Raw genomic sequence first — 26,624 nt, forward strand, 5'->3', positions numbered from 1 at the left:
GGTCTTAGCCCTTGTACACATGGTCGGACATTCCGACAACAAAATCTGTCGGATTTTGTCCGAAACTGGTGTATACACACGGTCGGACAAAGTTGTTGAAAAACCCGATCGTTCGTAACGTGATGACGTTATTTAGTTACGACAGGACTACGTTCAGGCTAGTAGCCAATAGCTTTGGTCTAGGAATTTGATCTGAGCATGCGTGGCACTTTGTCTGATCGGAATTCTCTACAAACAATCGGACAAAGTCCGATCGGATCATGTTGCCAGAAAATTTTATAGCCCAGCTCTAAAACTTTTTTGGTCGGATAATTTGTCGGAAACAGTCCGATGTAGCCCACCCAAGGTCGGATTATCCGACAACACGGTCCGATCGGGCATTTTCCGTCGGAATGTCCGACCATGTTTACAAGGGCTTAGAGTTTTTGTGAAGTTATTTTACCTTTCTTTCTGTCACATTGACAACCTTTCCTCTCATTTAGTCTCCTGCTGTCACAGGGACAGGAAGAGGGGTGACATTTCCTCAGGGGTCACAAACAGCAATAGGAACTTGACAGTAGTAGGTGTTCTTCACAGTTCTACCCAAAACACATTTGGGCTGGTGATTTTTTTTTTAACAAAGTTAAAAAAACAATGCCTCTAAATACTTTTTTTTCAGATCTCTTCAGGCCAGTCACGTGACTCCCAGACGTTCTTCTCCCCATCTAAGGACTACAGCAGGAGGGGCTGAGTGGCCAGTCAAAAGGAAGATTTTGGCCCCTCCCGCTGTATCCCATAGATTGGGTAGGAGAGCGGCCAGGAGTCACGTGACCGGCCAGAGGAGATCTGAAAAAAGGTACTTAGAGGCATCGTTTTCAACAAGCATGTACACAGTGTGTTATGGCTGTATAAAAGAGAGGGGCTGGTAGAGAATTTTTTTAAAGTTTACTTTGCTACTAATATCGGCAGGAGGGTGGCGAAGACAGCTCACACTCACACTCACACACACACACACACACACACACACACACACACACACACACACACACACACACACACACACACACGAGAGGACAAGCAAGGTGAGAGGGGAGATCAGGGGATGATGGAGGCAACTGACCACAGTAATCAGGGCTCAACAGCCATGATTACGGTGGTCAGCACCTCAAGGGAAACATAGGAACAAGCAGGATCAGCCAGGTTTTTCACAGCTTACAGAGGGATAGATTAGACAGCACAAGTACTGTGCTGTTTAACCTGCTATAAAGGAACCAGGATCTTTTTTTAGGGTTACAACCACTTTAATGACCATATTCAGTAATACTAGGCTCCTCTTTTTACTTTTATTCACATGTATAAGCAGAACAAACTGTCCAGAAAAAAATTACAGTCACAGGGGTTGGAACAACATGCCAGGGCTGCATACAAACAGTCTTCTTTTACTCATTCGACTTAAAGACAGTGATCAAAACAAATATGACCACCACCAGGGGTGCTTGAGTGGTTGCAGCAACAAATTGTTAATGTCAATAGAAGTTTTAAAGGCTAAATTCAACTTTTCAGCAAATAGTCTATGCAGTTAAGGGGCCCCAGTAGATATTAAAAAGATTGTATAGATTTGCAAAATGTTAATACATTTTTTATTGTCATACTTGGTGGCCATTTCGACCCCCTGGAAGTCTGGCCAAAAAAACTCCCAGTTAGCAATCCTGCCCTTTTGCTAGGACATGAAAACCATTGGCTAACCATATTGTATATACTGTTAAAGTAACCCTTTCAGTACAAGCTCGGTTATTCTTTATTATTTGCTCTTTGGAGCAAATGGGCTTACCTTATGGTGTAAACAAACATGCCCACACAAAACATATATATATTTTTTTTTTAGAAAAAGAATACGATACACCTTGTTCATTACAATGAGTAAATGTGATTTGTCTGTTACTCAGGTTCCATTGCAGCTCGTGTATGCGCACCTCAACTGGGATCACCTTCTCCTGAGAAACCCCCACCCTGGCTAGACATTTTCCACTTGTACACAGAGTAGGGGATTAAACCAAATGAAGCACCCTGACCCAGAAAGACCCACAAATAAGTGCTAAATTTTTCAACTCACTCATACCATCAGAAATAATCCATATTTATGAAAAAATAAGAGACTGTGATATGTTAGACATGAGGTGCTCAGATGTTGAGGGGGCGTGAATATCTATTTCAATACTTCTGCATATGCAATGAAAACATAAGACAGGCAGAATACATTAACTCTAATAACAGGTTAATAAAAATATATATTAGAACCAAATTACAAAAATATTGTTACAAACAAGCACAACTCTTTCTACCAAGACTTTTCACTTTTGGTCTTTTTAGAATTTTGAAAAGTTTATTAAAGCAAATCTGTCATGTTATACAAAATTATGTAGTTATTAAAGTGTAACTCCACTTTTGTTGAAGAAAAAAAAACGTTCCCCTCTGGGTCATCTATGTACATGGCAAGGATTATAACAAACTTTGTTGCAGATTCCTACCTTTTGTTATTCTGAAGAAATTCCTGTGTGTTTTTCTGTGTCCATGTGGGAAAGTGATCCTAATGGGAGTGGTTTCATAAGGATCAATCAGCTGTGGCAGCCGAAGAGCACTAATGAGGAAAGCCGATTGGCCTGCATCCCTTTAGATGTGTTCCTATTGGGAGTATCTCACCAAAAAATACATTTTTGCTGCAGGGTATGCCTGAAATCTGAGTGCAGGTTTCTGGGAAAATCGGTGAGCATATCACACAAGCAGGAAATTATGTTTCTGAGGGATATTCTGTGTACAGAACACCTCCGGGTAGCCATATTGCATTGCATTTTCAGAAAATTACAGCGACTGCAGATTGAAAAGGAAAAGTAATTTTTAATAACATTCAATCACAATATGACTTGTGTCACAATTGTATACGCTATATTATTTTTTCTTTATTTGTTTTTTTTTTCCCCCCTGTGAAAGTTAAGTTACCCTTTGACCACTTCAGCCCCGGAAGGTTTCACCCCGCACTTTACCCAAATGATGTTGATGTCCTTTTTTCCTCCCACAAATAGAGCTTTTTTGGTGGTATTTGATCACCTCTGTGGTTTTTATTTTTTGAACTATAAACAAAAAAGTACAGACAATTATGATAAAAAAAAAAAAAAAATATATATATATATATATATATATATATATATATATATATATATATATATATATCTTTTACTTTTTGCTATAAAAATATCCAATAATAAAAATGGACTGCGACACTGCAGCGGGCAAATTAGACACTAATTGACACTTTTTGGGAACCAGTGACACTAATAAAATAACCAGTGCTAAAAAATAAAAAAAAAGCACTCTCACTATACTAATGACACTGGCAGGAAAGGGATTAACATCAGGGGCGATCATAGGGTTAAGTGTACTCCTAGGGAGTGATTTCTAACTGTGTGGGAGGAAGAGAGAAATCTGTATCCCTGCTTAAAATCTCCCTCTACCTCTCTGCAGAATGGCGGTCTGCTTTGTTTACATAGGCAGACCGCCATTCTGCCTCTCTGGTCAATGATCGGTGGGTCCAATCACAGTGGAAGTGAGTCACTGGCGGCCAGTGTCTCAGACCTGGAAGAGGCAACAACATAAAGGTACCGTATATACTCGAGTATAAGCCGAGATTTTCAGCCTCTTTTTTGAGGCTGAAAGTGCCCCCCTCGGCTTATACTCGAGTCATCGCCGTCTGACTGCTCGATCAGCGTATCGAGCAGACAGACGGCGGACATACTACAATTCGAAAGCCGCGCCTCCGCCTCCGCCTGTGATAGGCGGAACACTGAATTTCCCAGCAGCCTGTGTTCCGCCTATCACGGACATCGTCTCATCCTCGTCCGTAGTACGAGGATGAGACGATGTCCGTGATAGGCGGAACACAGGCTGCTGGCAAATTCAGTGTTCCGCCTATCACAGGCGAAGGAGGAGGCGCGGCTTTTGAATTTTAGAATGGCCGCCGAGGCGCCGACGAAGAGCGGCGATCCTGGCACGGGACGGGACGGAGGCAAGGCAAGGCACGGCACGGGACGGGACGGAGGCAAGGCACGACACGGGACGGAGGCAAGGAGGCAAGGCAAGGCACGGCACGGGACGGAGGCTCGGGACACAGGTAGGCTGGACACACACACACACACACACACACACACACACACACACGGACACACACACACAGGGATGGATGGATGGAGACACACACACAGGGATGGATGGATGGATGGAGACACACACACACAGGGATGGATGGATGGAGACACACACACACAGGGATGGATGGATGGATGGAGACACACACACACAGGGATGGATGGATGGATGGAGACACACACACACAGGGATGGATGGATGGATGGACACACACACACACAGGGATGGATGGATGGATGGACACACACACACACAGGGATGGATGGATGGATGGACACACACACACACAGGGATGGACGGACACACAGGGATGGACGGACACACACACAGGGATGGACAGGCATGTCTCACCCTCGGCTTATACACGAGTCAATAAGTTTGCCAGTTTTTTGGGGGGTAAATTGGGGGCCTCGGCTTATATTCGGGTCGGCCTATACTCGAGTATATACGGTATGTTATTTTGCATAGCTGGGCTGTCCTGCTGCAGTAAGTGTGCAGTGGGCAGTCCAGAAGCAGTTAGGGCTGTAGAATAGGCCAAGGCACTGCAAAAAATCCTCTTTACTTTCTTCATTCATACTGCCATTACCAAGTGATCAGAAATGGGAAACCGGAAGGACTTGTAGGGTCTCTGATGGGGGAAATTAAATACTTATAGGGTAACTCCACTTTCGTGGGGGAAAAAAATGTGCAAATAAAGAAAAAATAATATAGTGTATACAATTGCAACACAAGTCATATTTTAACCGAATGTTAAACATTGCCTTTCCTATCTGCAGCTCTGTAACTTTCTGAAAATGTAATGCAATATGGCTACTTGGAGTGGTTCTGTACACAGAATGTGTACTGAACATCCCCCAGACACATTTCCTGCTTGTGTGATTGGCTCAACAGTAGGGATGAGCTTCAAGTTCGAGTCAATACCAAACGCCAAACAAACTAAACACTTTTTATGACAATAACTTGCATATAAGCCTTTAAAATTAGCACTTTTGATTTCTCCCATAGACTTTTACAGGGTGTTCCGCGGCTTTTCGAATTTGCTGTGAACATGCAATGTTTGACCCCGCCCCCCTCTGATGTAGTGTTTTTGTTACATCAGAGGGGGGCGGGGTCACCTCCACGGCACTGGGGAAGCCCGGGTTTTCCCTCCCATAAGAGGGGGCCGGGTCAGGTGACGGGTGGCCCCGCCCTCCTCAGCTAAGACCAATCAGGCAGCTGGGATTCCGGTGGAGACAAGATGTGCTGCGCTGGACCATCGGGAGAGATCACCCATCGCTGGACCCCAGAGATCAGTTCACCCATCGCTGGATCCCGGAGAAGAGATCAGCCATCGCTGGATAGCAAGAGTGGATTACCACCGCTGGAATCTTTTTTTTTTCTAATAATGGACTTTTCCTAATGGTGTCTGTGTTTTTAACAATTTTTTACGCTTTCTTTGTGAAATGGTAGGGGTACTTTTGTACCCCCTTACCATTTCAAACAGGGGGGGGTCGGGATCTGGGGTTCCCTTTGTCAAAGGGGGCTTCCAGATTCTGATAAGCCCCCCACCCGCAGACCCCCACAACCACCGGTCAGGGTTGTGGGGATGAGGCCCTTGTCCCCATCAACATGGGGACATGGTGCTTTGAAGGGTCACAGATCCCCAAAGCATCCTCACAATGTTGAGGGCATGTGGCCTGGTACGGTCCTGTTGGGGGGGGGCACTCTCTTGTCCCCCCTCTTTTCCTGGGGCCTGCCAGGTTGCATGCTCGGATAAAGGTACTGGTATGGATTTATGGGGGGAACTCCACGCCATTTTTTTTTAAATTTGGCGTGGATTTCCCCTTAAAATCCATACCAGTCTGGTATGGATATTTGGGGAGAACCCCACGTCATTGTTTTTAAATTTGACGTGGGGTTCCCCTTAATATCCATACCAGACCTGAAGGGCCTGGTAATTGAATTTGGGGGAACCCCACACATTTTATTTAATTTTTTTAATCAATGACTTTCAATGCCTGTTCTCTGTATTATGGGGAGCCGACAATTCATTATAGCCGCGAGTGCTTTTAAATGACTTTATTCCTGCAGAAATGACACTTTGTGCGGGGACAATACTAAGCACGGGAAACATGCGCCCCTTTACAGGCATACTATACACACCCCCCAGGTAGGAAATTTAAAGGAATATTACACTTTTATTGTTTCACTTTAAGCATTATTAAAATCGCTGCTCCTGAAAAAACGTCAGTTTTTAAAAGTATATAGATCACCCAGAGGGGAATGTTTTCTCTTTCTCAACAAAAGTGAAGTTACGCTTTAAATAACAGCTTAATATACTTGTGCTTCTTGCATGGTCGGAAATGTTAGGAATGTTTTTCAAAGTGATTTCTTAGCAAAAAAAAAACCAAGCATAAACACATGGATAAATGGGGGAGTTTGCCCTGAATATTAAAAATGAATTAAATAGCAGTTTTGGTTTGTGGTGCTCAGATGCAGTATAGTTCCGCTTTAATTTTTCTTTATCATCAACAGACTGATCTGTACAAGAAATGGTCCCCATAGATATTAAATTGCACTATCATCAACCCATAAAGCCTTGCAAGAAAAAAAAAAGATATATATAATATCTTTCTATATACATAAGATGATAATATTTCTTATAAGACATAAGATTTCTGCAAAATGCTAGGAGAACAGATTGGATTGGCTAATCCTCCATCCCAGCTGAAAACGTGACCATGAGACGGGCACTGGAGGGAGCTTCAGAGAACAATTTCTCAAGTTAAGTTGAGTATTTCAACTATTCTATCACTCCACTTTTCTCTGTCCCAGCAAAACCATTAAATACAACAGACCTATGCCCTATGACAGTGCTTTGATTAATCATTTAAGAACAGTAAGACATTTTAAAGATTGGTTTTCTTTAGCAGACCTGCATAAATACTTATATTATCTCTGCACAACCAGCAATCTATAGTTGGAGCAGTCCAAAACTTTCCAAACTGTTATGCTGCATACACGCAATCAGAAATTCGGCCAGCAAAAGTCTGATGAGAGCTTTTCATCGGAAAATGCGACCATGTGTAGGCTCCATCGGACTTTTGCTGGCGGAATTTTGGCCAGCAAAAGATTGAGAGCATGTTCTCAATTTTTCAGACGGAAAAAGTTTCTATCGGAAATTCCGATCGTCTGTGGCAATACCGACGCATGCTCAGAAGCATTGAACTTAATTTTCCTCGGCTTGTCACAGCATTGTACGTCACCACGTTCATGACTGTCGGAATTTAGTGTGACCGTGTGTAGGCAACACAAGCTTGAGCGGAATTCCATCGGAAAACCCATCCAAGGCTTTTCCTGGCGAGAATTCCGAACGTGTGTACGCAGCATTAGACAGACAGTTTTATCCTTCGTAGACATTTTCACTCTGTATACTATTAGAGAAGCTGAAATCATTGAAGCAAGATCTGCAGAATGATGCCAGGCAACTAGCATTATTAGAAGGAGAGGTCTGCAATGGCAACGTCCATGTTTCTCATTGCAGATTTCCTTTTCTACAGTATACTGGAACTTTAAAGGGCCAAGGATGTCATAACATTGCAATGACAAACTCTAGCAATACAGGTCTGTGAACAACTACACAGCACCAGCTATGCCAAGTATGCAGGTATAATACCCAGTAATATGTGGAATGTAGAGCTTATATAAGGTTCTGATTTAATTCCCAGCACCAACTTCACTAAGAAAGGGAATAGGACAGAGAGAATAGTCATTAACAAATTCCCTTTTTTATCATGGTATTCAGGCATGCAATATGGTACTAACAGGCTGCCTGTTTAGCACAACCTTTACATGGTTCATTTACACATGGATACAATTTCCAGTGTTTTTAACTCAGGAGGATAGTACTAATTAAATCTAGCTTGTTCAAGCTAAACAGGCTCCATTTATATGCACTACCAATTGTCTACTGCATTTTTAGTCCACTGATTTGCATTATCTCATTTGGTTCAACTATTGAGGACCTTTTCTGTGCATATAAAACTTTTCTAAAGTACACAAACTTTGACCTACAATCTGGTGTGAACATAGGTTGCTTTTATTTCTACAAATTAAACAATTACATGCATTGGTAGATATACCATTACCAACTGTTCTGAGATTAAAAATTACTTTGGCACTGGTACTGTACAAACTAGGGGACAGGATAAGCTGGGGTATTGCTCATGTTACAATGCAGCCCAGGGAACGAAAGGCATTTCATTAATTTACCTTACCTCCAGTACTTATATTTATAAAATTATTAAATAAATCAAACTCTACAAAATAATTCAAAGCAAAAAAACACAAGGAACAAAAAGGTGGAGAACAGATAAAACATATGGATCTGCGCTAAAAAGATGAGAATTGAACAAAAACTTTCATCTGAGTGTCTCAGAGCATAACCGGCGCCCCTGCACCTCTGGCCACATGCGGTACTGCACACCCCAGAGGCTTGAATCTTGCTCGTCTTGCGAGACAGCGCTCGCAAATCGAGTCAGGAAAAAAAACAGCTCGTATTGCAAAAGGCTTGTAAACCGTGTTCATTGCAATCCGAGGTTTTACTGTACTTGCCTTTCTTCAATTATGCACTGCTCCATTTAGCTGCTGGAACCGGAAAAGGAAAGCTTTGCGTAAGTTCCAAACCAACTTGCCAGAGCGTACTTTGGACCAAGGACTTCCCATGGTACAGTGCTGTGCAATTTATGAGGCACCACCCAACCCATCACATAGTCACCCACACCCAGTAGTGCTGGACTATTTATTTCGCTTGCAGCATCTAAACAGAACGGTGTGAGGCAGAGAAAATCAGAATATGCTGCTGGAAAAGGTGGGCATTATGTTACCCTTTTACTTTGTCCTTTATGTAAATCTGTCAATCTGAGAATTGAAAACTGCATGCCAAAGCCATCAAAAGAATTAAGAGACATGGCAGCTTAAATAATATGACAATCTCAGCTTTTCCTAGTTGGTTTTCACCCCCCCCCCTTCCCCCCAACTCTAAAACTTATTTTGTGGTTGCTGTAGCCACCCATCACAATAAGACGTAGATATAAAGGGTCCAGAGGAAGGAGAGAGCAGAGATGACATTTACAAGAAAGCTCAAGCTGCTTATATCTGAGCACATTAACCAATTGCCAACCGGCCACTGCAGTTATACTGCGGTAGGTTGACTCGGCTGTGCGAATCACCATAGCTGCACGTCGCGCGCAACACGGGCGTCCCCATGGCGATCTAATTCATTACAGAACTGATCGATCTACAGGCCCAGGCCAATGATTTCTGGACTGGACCTGCTGATCAGTTCTGGCGCATGAAATGCCTCCTCTGCCAATGTAATGTAAACACAGGCAGAGCAGACATCCATAGTGAGTACACCAAGCACTTCACTAACACCAGGACACATTTTTAGCCCCCTGATCACGCCCCTTCCCCCAGTTAACCCTTTCACTCCCTGTCAGTGTCACCAAGGGCAGTTTTCCCGATTTTTCACTGATCACTGTACTGGTGTCACTTGTGATACTAATCAGCGTTAGAGCAATTAGTGGTAGTCCCAGGTTTAGGGTACCCCCCCATATAGTCCCTAATAAAGGTTTAACCCCCCAATTAACTCCTTTCACTCCCTGTCACTGTGGCATTAGTATAGTGTACAGATCCTTTTTTTTTATCACTGTATTAGTGTCAGAGGTTAGCTAGTTAGCGTCAGATTTTAACCCTTTGATTGTCAGTAGCACTAACACATGCACACACCATACACCTCCCTTACTAAAATAGTGTTTGAACGGATCAATATCTTTGATCTGATCATATATTATCATCCCCTAAAGTATAGTGTTCCCAAAAATACGGCGTTAGCAGGATCAACCCAGACACCTGCCAGCACCAACCCAGCCCACCCAAGTGCAGTATCAATAGATCACTGTCACTTATAAAACACAGCACACAAACCTACAACGTTAGTGCTAGCAGGGATTAGGCACAACTCTAACAGTTAATTTTTTATAGCAATTCAAGCAGTCGCTGACAACCAGGTTCTCTTTTACCTGTGAGTTGCACTAGCTGTACCTATAAATTTAGTGGCCAAAATGTCCAAACAGGTACACTTGTGAAGAGGCCTACACGATGCTGAGCATGACAGATGAGAGTGAAGGGGAAGCCTCCCTGTCAGATTCAGGTTCAGTATACAAATCTGTAGAGAGCAGGGGCACCCTGACAGATAGCTCTGATGACAGAGTAGTGGTCTTTGCAAAGGTCAGGCGTACCCGACCTCTTACTTCTGTTGCTGAGGTGCAACAACCACATGGTTCTCGTATGGCGCAGAGAGCCAGTACTAGTGCAGCTCAACCTTCTGTTGAACTGACAAGCACCAGTGGCCTAGTACATCCTGGTCATAGACCAACATGCATAAGTTAAAGTATAGGAGCAGGGGTGCATGTAGGGGCGGATTGCCCCTATGCTTCAGCATATATTTTTATTTACCTTTCTTCATCCACCTCGATCTATGTGAATGGAGAAATCTGTTGGGTTCATGTATACCCATCATTAAAAGTGGGTGGATGTAGGGCAGTATTTGAATGGTGGGCATACCACCGATTCCTGTGAATGGAGGAATCTGTTAGGTTCTCTTTTTTTCATTTAACCCACAGGATGCATGAAAAAAAAAAGAACATTACAAAACAACAAGGACCAGTGACTTACAGGTATGTTGCTGGACTGGCGAGTGGTTATAACAGAATGATACCTGCAGGTTTAGGTATCATTTCTTCAGCTGGTGGTCGACTTACATGCAAAAGCAATCCTAGTGGCCAATTAGCTGCTAGACTGTTTTTACAAGCAGTGGAAACATTCCCCCCCATCTTCCATTGTTTTCTTGGGCTCTCCTGTCCCACTGGGGGAACCCAAGAATGCAGCTGGTGGTTCTGCGAGTTGACCATAGTGCTGATCAGAGACTAGACTGGCTCCATTCATCTCTATACGCTAAGAAACCAGAAGCTACGAGCATTTTATGACTTCGGTTTTGCCAGATATAAACAGTGCCATTGGGAAAGCATCTGATCACACTGATCTTGTTGTGGTCAGATGCTTTAAGGGCTGAGGAGAGATCTAGAGTCTAATAGACCCTACATTTTTCAAAAGAGTACCTGTCACTGCATATTGCTATCATAGGGGATATTTACATACCCTGTGTTAACAACAAAAATGATAAAAAAAATGAAAAGGGACAGTGTAAAGATGAAATAAAATAAAAAAAATAAAAAGCAAAATAAAAAGCAAAAATTAATAATTAAAAAAAGAAAATTAAAGCACCCCTGTCCCTCCCGTGCATGTGTGCAAAGGTGAATGCAAGCGTCGGTCTCGTGTCGTATGTAAACAGTAATTGCACCACGCATGTGAGATATCACTGTGAATATCAGATCGGGGGCAGTACTTCTAGCAGTAGACCTCCTCTGTAAATCTAAAGTGGTAACCTGTAAAGGCTTTTAAAAATGTTTTCGCCGCTGCACAGGTGTAGAATGTCGTATTTGATATCTATGTACTCATTATAAGATCAACTTTTATATTTCACATTTGGGCAATATAGTGTGTTTTGTGCATTGGAAGTTCAAAAAGTGTTTTTTTTTCCCCCAAACAATTGAGTTAAAAAAATCGCTGCGCAAATACTTTGTGAAAAAAATGCTACGCCCACCATTTTAATCTGTAGGGCCTCTGCTTTAAAAAAAAATATATATATATAGAAAGTTTGGGGGTTCAACGTAATTTTCTAGCAAAAAAAAATGTTTTTTCATGCAAACAAGAAGTGTCAGAAGTGGTTCAAGTGGTTAAAAGAGTGGGTGATGTGTGGTATAAGCTTCTAATGTTGGGCATAAAATGCCAGGACAGTCCACTCCCCTCAAATGACCCCATTTTGGAAAGTAGACACCCCAAGTCATTTGCTTCCGGAAGGTGTGATTGCATGCTCGAGAGCAGGAACAAGGATTTGTGTGTGTAAACACACAAATCCCTGTTCTGTCAGGAGAGAAGAGACCTATCGTTTGTTCCTACTAAGTACGAACAATGATATGTCTCCTCCCCTAGTCAGTCCTATCCCCCCCAGTTAGAACACACCTAGGGAACTCACATTTAACCCCTCGATCGCCCCCTAGTATTAAAAAAATTAAAAAAACTAAAAATCGCAGATGACCGCCACTACTAATAAAAGAAAGAAATAATAAAAATGCTATAAATCTTTCCCATAGTTTGGTTTGCACAAAAGTTATAGCGTCTACAATCAATATACGCTTATTGCGATTTTTTACCACAAATCTGTAGAATATTTATTGCCCTAAACTGAGAAAGAAATTAGAAATTAGTTTTTTTAAATATTTTTGGGGATATAGCAAAAAGTAAAACATACTGGTTTTTTTTTTCAAAATCATCGCTTTTTGTTTATAGCGCAAAAAATAAAAGTCACAGAGGTGATCAAATATCACCAAAAGAAAGCTCTATTTGTGGGGAAAAAATGGCCTGGTCATTAAGCAGCCAAATCTGGTCTGTAAGTGGGTAAATGTGCTAAGTTTGAATATCCTAGTTGTGTAATAGGTTTAGCAGTAAATTTGTAATAAACTAAAACAATGCAAAAAAATTTCAGCACATTACTACTACAGACATCAAGAGACAAATGCTTTTGACCCACCTCCTATAATTCTGCCTTACTTGTGATGGACTAACATATTCATCTGTATAAGAGACAAGTGGTGCTGGGTAAGGGAGTTGCAAAATGCTAATTTTCTAGCTGAAGTTCCTATTTGCTTAGTAGAGCCTCCTTGCGTTGTGCAGTTTAAAGCCTAGTACACATGGGTTGAATTGTGGATGAGAGCCGGTTCAATAAGTCTGCTAAAGGTACCTCTGGATTTTTGCAATAAACATTCCTATATAAGTTTACTGTGTTTTAGGTCACGTCAGGTTAATAAAAGATTTGCTTTAGTTCAAATATTTTTTCCTGAGTGACGCTGACTAGAAAACTGTAGCAATATTGGAAAAACTATTTCCTACTCACAGAGGCACAATGAAATCCCTATGTTATAACTACCTTACCTAACTATTAAGTAACTTAATGGCAATCGACGCAAAGATTATTAATTTACAAATTACATAAAAGGAAATTTTACTGCATGGAAAAGGTCTGAAAAAAATAATTGTTCCAGTTGCATACATCAAAGTTTTGGATCCAAGTGCAGTATGGCAGAATGAAAGGCATAATCTGATTGGCTAATATAGAAAAAGTCTTGTTATCTGATAATTCTGTACATGACACCAAATGTTGAATAGAGGGCTCTACAATGACTCCAACCCCAGTGACCCTTATTAAATCAGGAAACCTGGAAAACAAATAGTCATAGTGAATGTGCATTCCGTTGTACCACAACCGCATTCATATGCCTCCATTTCAGACAGATCAATGCATGATTAATGTGAACAAATAATCCCTTTTAAAGCTTTCTTTAAATAAGCGCATGTTGTAATGGCAGGTGGCATGTTTGCATCTAAAAAAGATAAAAAAATACTTTCTACATATGAGTAATTTAAAGCTACACATATGGGAAATTTATCCTACAGACGGTTTTGAAATAAGTGAAAGATGTCACATACAATGTTTTATGCTGCATGAATACATTTCATTAGTTGTGTATGCTGATCAGATGTCTAGAATGCATGTCCTAGTTAGCACAACAGATGGGTCACAATAGTACTACATACAGTTTATTACTTATGTCACCACAACGATAAAGACTGAATTTTATTACAGACATCAATAGCACAATCTAGCAAGTTTCTAGTAAAAAGTAATAAACAAACAGATACTAAAGAAATCAGGTTGTGCCCTGGAGAAAAGGTAGAAGAGAAGAGAAAGCGGAGATGTGGATCATCAGAACAATGAGAATGGATCCCATTTGACATACCACAACCCCAGAACTGCCCAAACTTTTGGTTCTTCTGTCCTCCAGCAGATCTTCCAAACTCAACACATACGTGTTGCTCTGTCAGGGAGAGAGAGAGAGGAATGCATATAGTGCTCTGCGATAAGTGCCAGGAAGCGAGTAAGGCTTTTCATGCTCTGCAAAAAATTATAAGGGGGGCAAACGACATGCTCTGCAGTTTTCCATCACATCCAGTTTATAACAGGTGGTGCTCACTCATCTCCCCCTCCTTCCACCTACTCACTGAGATCCAACATCAACAAGGTGAATTTCTATGGAAACCTCAGCATGGAGAGAATCTCCCAGGATACAAAGAGAACACATCAGGTGGGGGGAAAGAGAGAGAGAGAGAGAGGAAAAATAAATAAGGGGGAGATTAAGCAAAGAGAGGAAAGGCTGAAAGAGCAGAAAAATGTTTTCTTGTCTGAAGTCATCACAGCAAATGTACTGGAAAGGTGACGAATAGACCCTTAGTATCACAACACAAGGTCACCATAGTATCACCTTCATTGTAACCTGCTTTGTTTATAAATTATCGCTTTACTGCAAGACATGCTAATGCATGCTAGAATGCTCATGCACATGAATTGCACAAAAAGCAGTTTATTAATCTGAGATTAAGCCCACAGTAAACAGTTTGATTGCATAATCTAAAGATTATAATTGGTCAGCACCTTGACAACCTAGTTAAGTGGCACCTTCACAGTAATTTTTATTTTTTTTTGAAAATTTACAGGTTGTAAAAAAAATAAAAAATAAAAAATAAAAAAAATGAAGAAGTGCAATCTTCGGACACGGTACATGGGATAGAAAGTCCAAATTTCAGGTAAGTCAAGGAGAAACATGCCATAAAAGTGTTTTTTAAAGGCTGAAGGTTTTTTACCGTCATACATTCTATGCCTGATGGTAAAAAAACCTTTAGTGTTCTGCTCTCCCCTTAGCCCCCCCCCACCCAATACTTACCTAAGAGCACTTTCACACTGCCGGCGCCCCGGCGTCAGCGTTAAAGAGGTGCTATTTTTAGCACATGTTTTTAGCGCCGCTTTACCATCATTTTAACCCCCGCTGGCGACCGAAAAGGGGTTAAAACTGCCCGCACTTGCGCCACTAGCCATTGATTTCAATGGGCAGGGGTGCTATAGGAGCGGCGTATTCACCGCTCCTATAGTTATACAAAGAAGCTGCTTGCAGGACTTTTTGTGATGCCCTGCAAGTGCAGTGCCCCAGAGTGAAAACACTCGGGCTTTCACAGTGGGATTGCAGCTGAGGCTTTTTTGGGTGCTTTCCAGACACTTTTTTTTAGCGCTAAAACGCCTGAAAAATGCTTCCAGTGTGAAAGGGGTCCAAGCCGGATCTCAATCCAATAATGTGCACAAGACCCTCCTGATTGGCTGAAAAGCAGCAGCAGGAACTCACTTCAACAACAAACTGAAATTTTTCAGGTGGAGGGAAGTAAAAAAAAAAAAAATAATATGGTTGCATAAGTATGCACACCCTTAAACTAAAACTTTGTTGAAGCACCTTTTGATTTGATTACAGCACTCAGTCTTTTTGTGTAGGAGTCCATCAACATGGCACATCTTGACTTGACAATATTTGCCCACTCTTCTTTGCAAAAACACTCCAAGTCTGTCAGATTGCGAGGACATCTCTTCTGCACAGCCCTCTTCAGATCACCCCACAGATTTTCAATGGGATTCAGGCCTAGGCCATTCCAAAACTTTAATCTTCTGCTGGTGAAGCCATTCCTTTGTTGATTTGGATGTATGCTTTGGGTCGTTGCTGAAAGATGAAGTTCCTCTTCATGTTCAGCTTTCTAGCAGATGAAGGTTTTTATGCCACTATTGGCTGGTATTTGGAACTGTTCATAATTCCCTCTACCTTGACATTCCAGCTGAAGAAAGACAGCACCAAAGCATGATGCTACCCCCACCATGCTTCACTGTGGGTATGTTCTTTTGGTGATGTGCAGTGTTGTTTTTGTGCCAAACATATCTTTTGGAATTATGTCCAAAAAGTTTAACCTTTGTTTCATCAGACCATAACACATTTTGCAACATGCTTTTGGGAGACGTCAGATGTGGTTTTGCTAAATTTAGCTGGGCTTGGATGTTTTTCTTCCTAAGAAAAGGCTTCTGTCTTGCCACTCTACCCCATAGCCCAGACATATGAAGAATATGGAGATTGTTGTCACATGTACCACACAGCCAGTACTACTTTCCAGATATTCCTGCAGCTCCTTTAATGTTGCCGTAGGCCTCTTGACAGTCTCCCTGGCCAGTTTTCTTCTTGTCTTTTCATCAATTTTGGAGGGATGCCCAGTTCTTGGTAATTTCATTGTTGTGCCATATTTTCTCCACTTGACGATGACTTCACTCTGTTCCATGGTATATCTAATGCCTTGGAAATTCTTTTGTACCCTTCTCCTGACTGATGCTCTTCACCAATGATCACCTCTGATGCTTTGGGAGCTCTCGGCGGACCATGGCTTTTGCTGTAGGATTTGACTAAGAAAATGTCAAGAAAGATCTACTAGAACAGCTGAACTTTATTTGGGGTTAATCAGAGGCACTTTAACCACTTGCCACCCAGGCCAATTCTGACATTTCTCTCCCAAACATTATATATATGTTTTTGTTTTTTTTAGCAGAGACCCTAGAGCAGTGATGGCGAACCTTGGCACCCCAGATGTTTTGGAACTACATTTCCCATGGTGCTCCAGTACACTGCAGAGTGCCAGAGCATCATGGGAAATGTAGTTCCAAAACATCTGGGGTGCCAAGGTTCGCCATCACTGCCCTAGAGAATACAATGGCGGTCATTGCAACTTTTTTATCTCGCACGGTAGTTGCGCAGCAATTTTTCAAATGCTTTTTTTGGAAAAAAAACTGTTTCGTGCTTAGAAAAATAAACAAAAACAATAAATTTAGCCCAATTTTTTGCATAATGTGAAAGATGATGTTACGCCGAGCAAATAGATGCCTAATGTCACGCTTCAAAATTGCAAACTCTCATGGAATTCGCTTCTGCGTGCGAGCACACGGGGATAGGGGCACTTCACATTTTTTATGGTTCATTTTACTTTAATTTTTCTATTTTGACACTTTTATTCCTATTACAAGGAATGTAAACATCCCTTGTAACAGGAATAAGCATGACAGATCCTCTTTACAGGAAGATATGGGGACAATAAGACCCCACATCTCGCCTCTAGGCTGGGAATAAAAAAAAAAAAAAAAAAAACTATCTCAGCTTCCCAGCCAAGGCGACGCCATGATTTTGAATGCAGAGGTTGGGCGTGACATCATAACATCGCACCCCCCTCCGAACGATCATAAAGACTCTGGGGACCAGCTGGTCCGCTGGAAATCTCTATAATCAACATCCGGACCCAGCAGATCCGTTCCTCAACTCACCGATTGCAGGGGTGAGTCGGTAGACGCACTGGAGAGCGGCAGGAGGGGGATGTCCCCTCTCTCTGCCCGTAAGAACGATCAATCAATGGAACAGCCGCTATGATCATTCTTAGGGTGTATGGAATCGCAGACACTAAAAGATGCTTTCTGAATGATGCCTGTAGCTGCAGGCATCATTCAGATATCCCTGCTCAAACTCAAGGATGTCATATGAGGGCGGGCAGTAGTTAAATGATGTCAGGTGTGTACTGACCCCTATTTAATATGAGTTTGAATGGGATTGCTTAATTCTAAACACAGCTACATCCCCAGGTATAAGGGGGGGGGGGGTGCACACTTATGCAATCACATTAGTTTAGTTTTTTAGTTTTACTTCTGCCTCTAAAAGATTTCAGTTTGTTTTTCAGTTTATAGGTCACATTAAAAGGTGGAAAAATTTCTTAAATGATTTATCTTTGTCTCAATTTTTTACATCACAGAAACCTGACATTTTAACAGGGGTGTGTAGACTTTTTACATCCACTGTGTGAGTGATATATTATACACTGTATTTTATATAATATATGTATATACACACACATATTATTTATATATTACATATAGATATACACACTATAATTTTTTGTTTGTTTTGCTGGCTGGCTGCTAAGCGCGCTGGGAGACATTTGTTTTGTTAGGATTGTGCAATTAGATTGTCATTTATATGGACAGTTAAACTAGTTGTAATACTGTAGTGACAGGTTCCCCTTAAAAGCATTCATCCAAAACCAAAACAGTAGTTTTAGGTTGTATTTTCTGATATAAGCAACTGTGAGGCGTAATGCTTACTGGATGATTCGTTTAACTATTACCCATAAATAGGTACCGTATATGAGCAGACATTTGGCTTTCATCTGCAGTAATGACCACTCTTTCTTATACAGTGAAGGGAAGCAATGCCCGTGCTGCCAGCACCTTACTTCCGAAGCTTCAGGAGGAAAGGATCAGACAAATCTCAGAGATACTGAAACAATCTGGAAAATCCTCATGTGTAGTAAAGGACAATTCTGACTTTAGGCACTCATTAACTTCCTAAGATTATCCCATAGTAGCCTGATCGTCACTCAAGGTTTTGAGGCCAGCCTTACCCACTTTGCTGGAACTATAGTCTCTGACATTGCTCTGTATGTTTTGAACCCATAAACACTCATAAGTCACATAATCAGGGGAGAGGGATAAAGCGAATAATGGCAGGTGGGATTGTTAGTGAACTGTAGCTGAAAAAAGGATAGTGAATATTATTATTAAAGTATTAGTAATACACTTGTGATTCACTGACATATAACAACATGCGACAGCAACTGAAGTCAGAACTCGGATCTGTGTACTTGTCCTGATTCAATGACTCAGAAAGCACTGAAACCATTAGATCACAATGGCAACCAGGGAGCTGGAATTATCAGAAGCAGGAGGTCAGCAATGGCAGCCATCATATTTCTCTCCATGCAGGTCCACCTTAAAATGGTCTTTATGATCACATCACAAAATATATTGGTGGTTAGAGTCAATGTCATTATATGCTTCTGTAGCTAAAGGATACTCATTCCTTCCTTGTTAACCAATTGCTAATTGAGATGTTTTGAGCCAATGTTGTCAGAGCAATATTGCTGCAGCCCTCAAAATAGAACACTCCTGGAAGATTGCGTAATACAGTATATATGTTGCATAGAGCAACTATAGCTATTGTCCTAAAATATGCAGTTCACTATGCACAGGCAACTAAACACCCTAAAGGCCTTAAAATCTCAGCAAAATGAAAAAGTTCTTATCAATGTTGACAGCTGGCTTTGCCCCATCTATCCTCCCAAACTTTATTGGCCAGTAATCGATCCATAACGAACATGGCCCAACATGAATGTGCAGAAGGCATAAAGAGACAGGACGGGCACTGTCTAAAGTATCAAAATTTGACCCACTAATGATTAGAAAAATGAAGACACTTTCTTACAACTTTTCCTAAGAAGTTTTATTTGGGAATTCTACCCATCTATAGCCAGCTTAAGAGCAGTTTGCCTGCCTGCTCCCATGAACTTTCCTTCTTCATGTGTCAGTCATCGTGATGTGGTAAGTATGCAGTGGTGGGCTTTTACACACAGGCTCCCACTAACTTAATGCAGGGCAGGAATGGAAAACAAATTGCTCTGCCTGTCTGGTTTTGGAGATCATCTAACTGATATATTAGCACCTCCTCCAGCTTCAGAAACAGAGACAAACTGTTTGAAGTCTATATTTATAGATTTAACAGCTCGGTCATTACAAACTCTGAAAAAAGTCTTGTTTAGACCAGAGTAATTCTAGGACAAAAGTTTTTTATTTCTAAGCTGAGTCATATATGAAAAAATACCAGAGTTTTGATTTAACCACTTCCCGCCCGGCCTATAGCAAAATCACGGCTGGGCGGTGGTTCATTTATCCTGAGGCCGCGTACACACGGGCGGACTGTTCGCCCAACCTTGTCCGCTGAACAGTGTTTGGGCGGACAGTCCGCTCGTGTGTGGGCTTTCAGCGGACAGTTTCAGCGGACAGTTGGACGGACAAAGTCTTTCGGAAATTCCGAAAAACTGTCCGCTGAAACTGTGTTTGAGCGAACAGTCCGCCCGTGTGTGGGCCTGTCCGCTGTACTTTCGAAATGAGCGGACTGTTCCCTCTCGGAAAGTCCGCCCATTTCGAGCGCGTGTACAGGTAGGCGGGGCCCGCGAAGGAGACGTCGCGGGCTCCGCCGCCTGGAATGGGCTTAAAGGGGAACCCCAACGCCGAAAAAAATCGGCGTGGGGGTTCCCCCAAAGTCCACACCAGACCCTTGTCCGAGCACGCTACCCGGCCGGCCAGGAAAGGGGGGCGAGCGAGCGCGCCCCCCCTCCTGAGCCGTACCAGGCCGCGTGCCCTCAACATGGGGGGTGCCTTGGGGAAGGGGGGGCCGCGCGGCCCCCCCACCCCAAAGCACCTTGTCCCCATGTTGATGAGGACAAGGGCCTCTTCCCGACAACCCTGGCCGTTGGTTGTCGGGGTCTGCGGGCGGGGGGCTTATCGGAATCCGGGAGCCCCCTTTAAGAAGGGGGCCCCCGGATACCGGCCCCCCACCCTATGTGAATGAGTATGGGGTACAATGTACCCCTACCCATTCACCTGTGAAATAAAGTACAAAAAAAAACACAACACAGGGAAAAAATATTTTATTGCACAGCTCCGGGGGTCTTCCGTCTTCGGGGGTCTTCTCGCCGGACTCCTCCGCTATCTGTGTGTAGCTCTTTTACTAGCGGAGGAGTCCGGCTTTCTTCCTCCCCGCCGCCGGCCTCTTCTCCCGACTTCGGGGGTCTTGTCCCCCTCTTCGGTTCTTCTGCCGGGCCACCGCGCCTTCTTCTAGCTCTTTTACAGGCGGTGGCCCGGTCTTCTGTCGCCGCTGTCGTCGCCGCCGCCGCCGCCTTCCGTTCTTGTTCTTCTTCTTGTTCTTCTTCTTCTTCTCCTGGAGATGTTGACTCGACGAGCTCTCCGGCCGGAATGCCAGAGCCGCGCTGTGCGGTCACTTATATAGTGACAATGGGGCGGTGTCACATGGTATATGTCACATGGGTTGGTCACATGGGTTGATGTCACATGGGGACTATGACATCGTAAGGGGGCGGGGTCACCATGTGACCAACCCATGTGACATATACCATGTGACACCGCCCCATTGTCACTATATAAGTGACCGCACAGCGCGGCTCTGGCATTCCGGCCGGAGAGCTCGTCGAGTCAACATCTCCAGGAGAAGAAGAAGAAGAACAAGAAGAAGAACAAGAACGGAAGGCGGCGGCGGCGGCGACGACGACAGCGGCGACAGAAGACCGGGCCACCGCCTGTAAAAGAGCTAGAAGAAGGCGCGGTGGCCCGGCAGAAGAACCGAAGAGGGGGACAAGACCCCCGAAGTCGGGAGAAGAGGCCGGCGGCGGGGAGGAAGAAAGCCGGACTCCTCCGCTAGTAAAAGAGCTACACACAGATAGCGGAGGAGTCCGGCGAGAAGACCCCCGAAGACGGAAGACCCCCGGAGCTGTGCAATAAAATATTTTTTCCCTGTGTTGTGTTTTTTTTTGTACTTTATTTCACAGGTGAATGGGTAGGGGTACATTGTACCCCATACTCATTCACATAGGGTGGGGGGCCGGTATCCGGGGGCCCCCTTCTTAAAGGGGGCTCCCGGATTCCGATAAGCCCCCCGCCCGCAGACCCCGACAACCAACGGCCAGGGTTGTCGGGAAGAGGCCCTTGTCCTCATCAACATGGGGACAAGGTGCTTTGGGGTGGGGGGCCGCGCGGCCCCCCCTTCCCCAAGGCACCCCCCATGTTGAGGGCACGCGGCCTGGTACGGCTCAGGAGGGGGGGCGCGCTCGCTCGCCCCCCTTTCCTGGCCGGCCGGGTAGCGTGCTCGGACAAGGGTCTGGTGTGGACTTTGGGGGAACCCCCACGCCGATTTTTTTCGGCGTTGGGGTTCCCCTTTAAGCCCATTCCAGGCGGCGGAGCCCGCGACGTCTCCTTCGCGGGCCCCGCCTACCTGTACACGCGCTCGAAATGGGCGGATTTGCCTCCTCCTTACGTGGGCGAGTCCGTTCATTTCAAAAGTTGAGCGAACTGTTTGGCAAACAGTTCGCTGAAACAGTCCGCTCGTGTGTGGGCAAGTCCGCTCATGCAAATTTTGAGCGGACTGTTTGCCGAAACTGTTTGACGAACAAGGTTGGGCAAACAGTCCGCGCGTGTGTACGTGGCCTGACTAGGCGTCATATGACGTCCAGCAGGATAAGCCGCGATTGTGCACCCTAGGAGGCGCACAGCGTGGCGCTCACTGTTGTGGTGTGTCAGTCTGACAAACAGTAACACCGATCTCGGTAAAGAGCCTCAGATGGAGGCTCTTTATCACGTGAACAGCCATGTCTAATCACAGCTGATTACAGTGTAAACAGGAAGAGACATTTATCGGCTTTTCCTCACTCGCGCCTGACAGAGGCGAGTAGAGGAGAGCCAATTGGCTGCTCTCCAGAAAAGGGAGGGTCTTTGCCGATTGTTTATCAGCAAAGCCCCCCCCCCCTGCGGATGTCCACCAAGTACCACCAGAGATGCCATCAGGATCACCAGGTATGCCCACAAAGGACGCCTACCAGGTATGCCACCCTGGGAAACCAGAGATATGCCAATCAGTGCCCATCAGCAATGCCTGCCAGTGCCATCAGTGATGCCTATCATGGTCCATCAGTGCCACTTATAAGTACCCATCAGTGCAGCCTTTCAGTGCCCATCAGTGTCCCCTATCAGTGCCACCTATGAGTGCCCATCAGTGCTGCATATCTGTGCCACCTTATCGGTGCCTCCTCAGTAAAGGAGAAAAAACTATTTACAAAATGTTATAACCGAAACAAAGAAAAAGTTTTTAGTTTTTTTCAAAATTTTTGGTCTTTTTTTTAATTGTTTAGCAAAAAATAAAAAAAGCAGAGGTGATCAATTACCACCAAAAGAAAGCTCTATTTGTGGGAACAAAATGATAAAGATTTTGTTTGGGTACAGTAGCATGACAGCGCAATTGTCATTTAAAAAGTAACAGCGCTGAAAGCTCAAAATTGTCTTGGGCAGGAAGGGGGGAAGCTCCTGGTATTGATGTGGTTAAATATCCCAAGCGTTGCTTCAATGGTCTGTGCTGGGTTTCCTTGTAAGGAGCGGGCATTTGCTTGAATAAACTAATGAGAATTATTGGTGCGTGGAAGACTTGTCATTGAAAACTGAACTATGGCAAATTCCTACACAAAGTCTGATCAGTGTATCAAGAACTCTCTCTTATTTACAGCCCAACTGGACAGATACTATAGGACACTTTCCTAGACATGTTGGAGAGGTCTACACAGTTGGGGTACTCTACATTGAGAACATGTATACCTAATTAAAAAAAAAAAAGAAGATGCAATTCCTATATGTAAATTTACTTCAAAATACATTGAAAAATTTGAAATTGTGCATCTATTTTAGTTGGCTAAATAAAATGGTAACACTCTCTCTTGCCTAGAATTTTATAAGTGACCAAGTCATTATAGAAGTATGAAAGCTGCCATTGCTTGGTCACTGTGTCGTCAGACCAAGACTGTCCCACCGCACTAAACAGCTCCTGTAGGTTTCTTAAGGGTGTATATTTCAATTCATAACTGGGTAGATGTCTCTCACATACATTATCAGTATTTTTATATTTTAATGGTTTTTATGGGTTATGGATTCTTTTAGGTGCTTCTGGGTGAACCATGGGATTCTGCTAGCAACAAAGCACTTCTGATTCTGTAAAATAGGCTATGCAGATCAATCATCTGAATTACCATGTTCCACAACACGATTGGCTGCACTATCAAAGCCTAACTTCACATTTAGAAAAACACATTATAAAATAACTGGCCCAACATGTAAAAATAAAAAAGTAGGCTTTATCTTTGTCTCCAACCTCATTGAGATTACATACAATGCAGGACCAGCGCCCAATATTAGTCTTGCATTTTACATGATGTAGGGGCACATTGTCATGTCACATCTTTACATTCTGGCACTGGAGAGAAAAGTATCAGCATTGTTTGTCGATGGATCATGGGTTAAGGTAATATCTATCTCATCTTACAATGTCCAACAGCCTGTTCCTCAGATACTACTGTAGCTTTTTTACCCGCAGCCTCCGACAGAATCTTACCTCTGATACATTTCCGGGAATGTCAGATGCCTGGCATCTCTCTGCCGACTGCCGTTACATCTGCCAGCCCCTATGTGAATAAAAGGCACAGTTATGACATAGGGGCCAGTGGATAAACTACAGCCTGAGGTGGGTACAAAGGCATCTGAAACTCCCATAAGTGTTGGATATTAAAAGTGGAAGTCCACCCTAATACTTAAATTGCCCCCTTGCAATCATTAAAGCAGTTCTCCACCCTAAAGTGGAAGTTCCGCTCATCTGATCCCTTCCTCCCCCTCCGGTGCCCAATCGGCACCTTTCAGGGGGGAGGGGGTTGCAGTTACCTGGATAATCCAGGTATCTGCACCCACTTCCGGGACCGACTGCCGCAGATGCCCCGCCCCCGTTGTGTTCTGGGAAACACACAGTTCCCAGGAAACAGCCGGGACCAGCAGAGACGCGCAGCGCGACTCGCGCATGCGCAGTAGGGAACCGGGCAGTGAAGCCGCAACGCTTCACTTCCCGATTCCCTGACAGAGGATGGCGTCGGGGGCAGCAGAGAGACGAGCGATCGCTCGTTATCTGCCGCCGACATCGCTGGACCCTGGGACAGGTAAGTGTCAATTTATTAAAAGTAAGCAGCTGCAATATTTGTAGCTGCTGGCTTTTAAAAAAAAATTTAAGGTGCAGAACCGCTTTAATGTGAGCCAAGTTCACCCTTATGTCTCAAAGTGAAAAAAATCCCAGTTTTTCTTTTATTTTGCAGAATCCAGTGCCGTCACGTGAATCTACTTCCTGCTGAGTTTAAAATCAGCCAGTGGGTATGGTTACTGAAAGCTAGTGACATCACTTCCTGGGAGGGACTCTGTTCCTGTGTAGCCAGTGGGCATATACAGGATGGGAGGAGCTGATCACAGGTTCCTGCTCAGCGTTCTCTCAATTTATTTCTTAATTTTCTCATGTATTAAGATGTACAAAGCCCCATCCACAAAGGGGGGATGGGAGGAGCAGTGCACATATACAGTATAGCTGTGCACAGTAGAATAAGATAACAACCGAATGGGAAGCCTCAGTAATAAATGAATGGGAAACGTCCGGACCTTAATTGCTTGCAGAGAGACTCTTTAAAGTATCAGTCTAAATTCAGTGAATATCAGAGTCTCTCTGCAAGCAATTAAGGTCCGGACGTTTCCCATTCATTTATTACTGAGGCTTCCCATTCGGTTGTTATCTTATTCGGTTATCATTGATTGAATTATTCTCTGAATCCATAGCAGGTGAGTGTTGGATCTTCCAGCCCTTTGATCTCTAACGACCCAGATGTCCTAATTATTGTATATATATTTTTTGCCTTTCTGCATTAATCATGTCTACGTTTGTTTTTTTGGAAACAATGATTGCAACATTCCATACGCACCATATATCTAATTTCTTTTATGTGTCTATCCATACAGCATTACATATGTCATTGATATTTAAAGCTCCTGAAGAAACTCGTTCAGGAGTGAAACATGTTGAGAATCATATCATACTGACTGAGTTCAAAAATGATTCTTCAAAATCATCATGTACTGGATGGATTTGTATATATTATGGTGTCTCTTTAGCAAAATCTGTTAATCTTTTGCTTTGTTTGTAATACATTTCTAAGATTTTTTATCTATAGTCTATTGTGTTTGATCCCTACGTGGTTCCTTCCATATTATTTAATTATCGATACCGTTAAAAGTCCCGTGAGGTTGGTTACCTCTTCCCTTGTCCTACATTTAACATTAAATATTTGGGATGTGGTATCGTTTGTTTTGGTGGCTTCACCTCGTTATTTAAATAGAGGAAAGCAATCTGTCCATAGCAACAGATTCCAGCGGTCATTCTCACTGTGCGTAAAAAAAAAGACCTATTACGAAAAATGGATGTCCATTTTGGGTGGAGTAAGAAAAGGCTCAAAGGCCCTAGCTATTCTGTTGTGCATTTGCCAAAAGAACCATTTTGGATTAATCCAGGTCTAAGACCATATGGGAAACCAAAAAATGTATTGTGGAAGAATTTTGATGTTGTGCCCCATAGATTGTGCACATAGGCTCAGTAATGTTTGTAACCACATCACTTGGGTTCACATCCTGTCCAGAGGTTAGGGAGATCTCCATTGCAAGCCCCCAAACAGCAGAAAAGACCCAAGTGAGAGATAAAACCCTGCATTTTTGACCTCAGAAGATGAAGAACCCCGTTGTGAGTGAAGTTATTTTTTAAAGCTTTAGGAAACCTGTTCTGAGATAAGTATACAAAAGTTTCCATTTCTGTGTCTGAACAGCTTGTTGACTGTCTGGCTTCACGAATCTAGGA

At 43.2% G+C, this 26,624-nt stretch overlaps 1 protein-coding gene across 5 annotated transcripts in view; it reads right to left on the reverse strand.

Moving 5' to 3' along the window:
- The window catches only part of FAM131A (family with sequence similarity 131 member A), a 114,166-nt gene that overhangs the window by 17,064 nt on the left and 70,478 nt on the right, over nucleotides 1-26,624 (reverse strand). For 3 of the 5 annotated variants that reach the window (XM_077487747.1, XM_077487746.1, XM_077487750.1), the window contains one exon: nucleotides 14,139-14,216. The exons of the other annotated variants lie outside the window; for them this stretch is intronic. In XM_077487747.1, coding sequence (XP_077343873.1) covers nucleotides 14,139-14,216 — 78 coding nt within the window. The remainder of the gene's footprint in view (nucleotides 1-14,138; nucleotides 14,217-26,624) is intronic. 5 annotated transcript variants of the gene reach the window in all.

The sequence above is a fragment of the Lithobates pipiens genome, unplaced genomic scaffold, assembly GCF_037356315.1.
Source record: "Lithobates pipiens isolate NorthernLeopardFrog02 unplaced genomic scaffold, aLitPip1_a1.2 Scaffold_18, whole genome shotgun sequence".
NCBI lineage: Eukaryota > Metazoa > Chordata > Amphibia > Anura > Ranidae > Lithobates > Lithobates pipiens.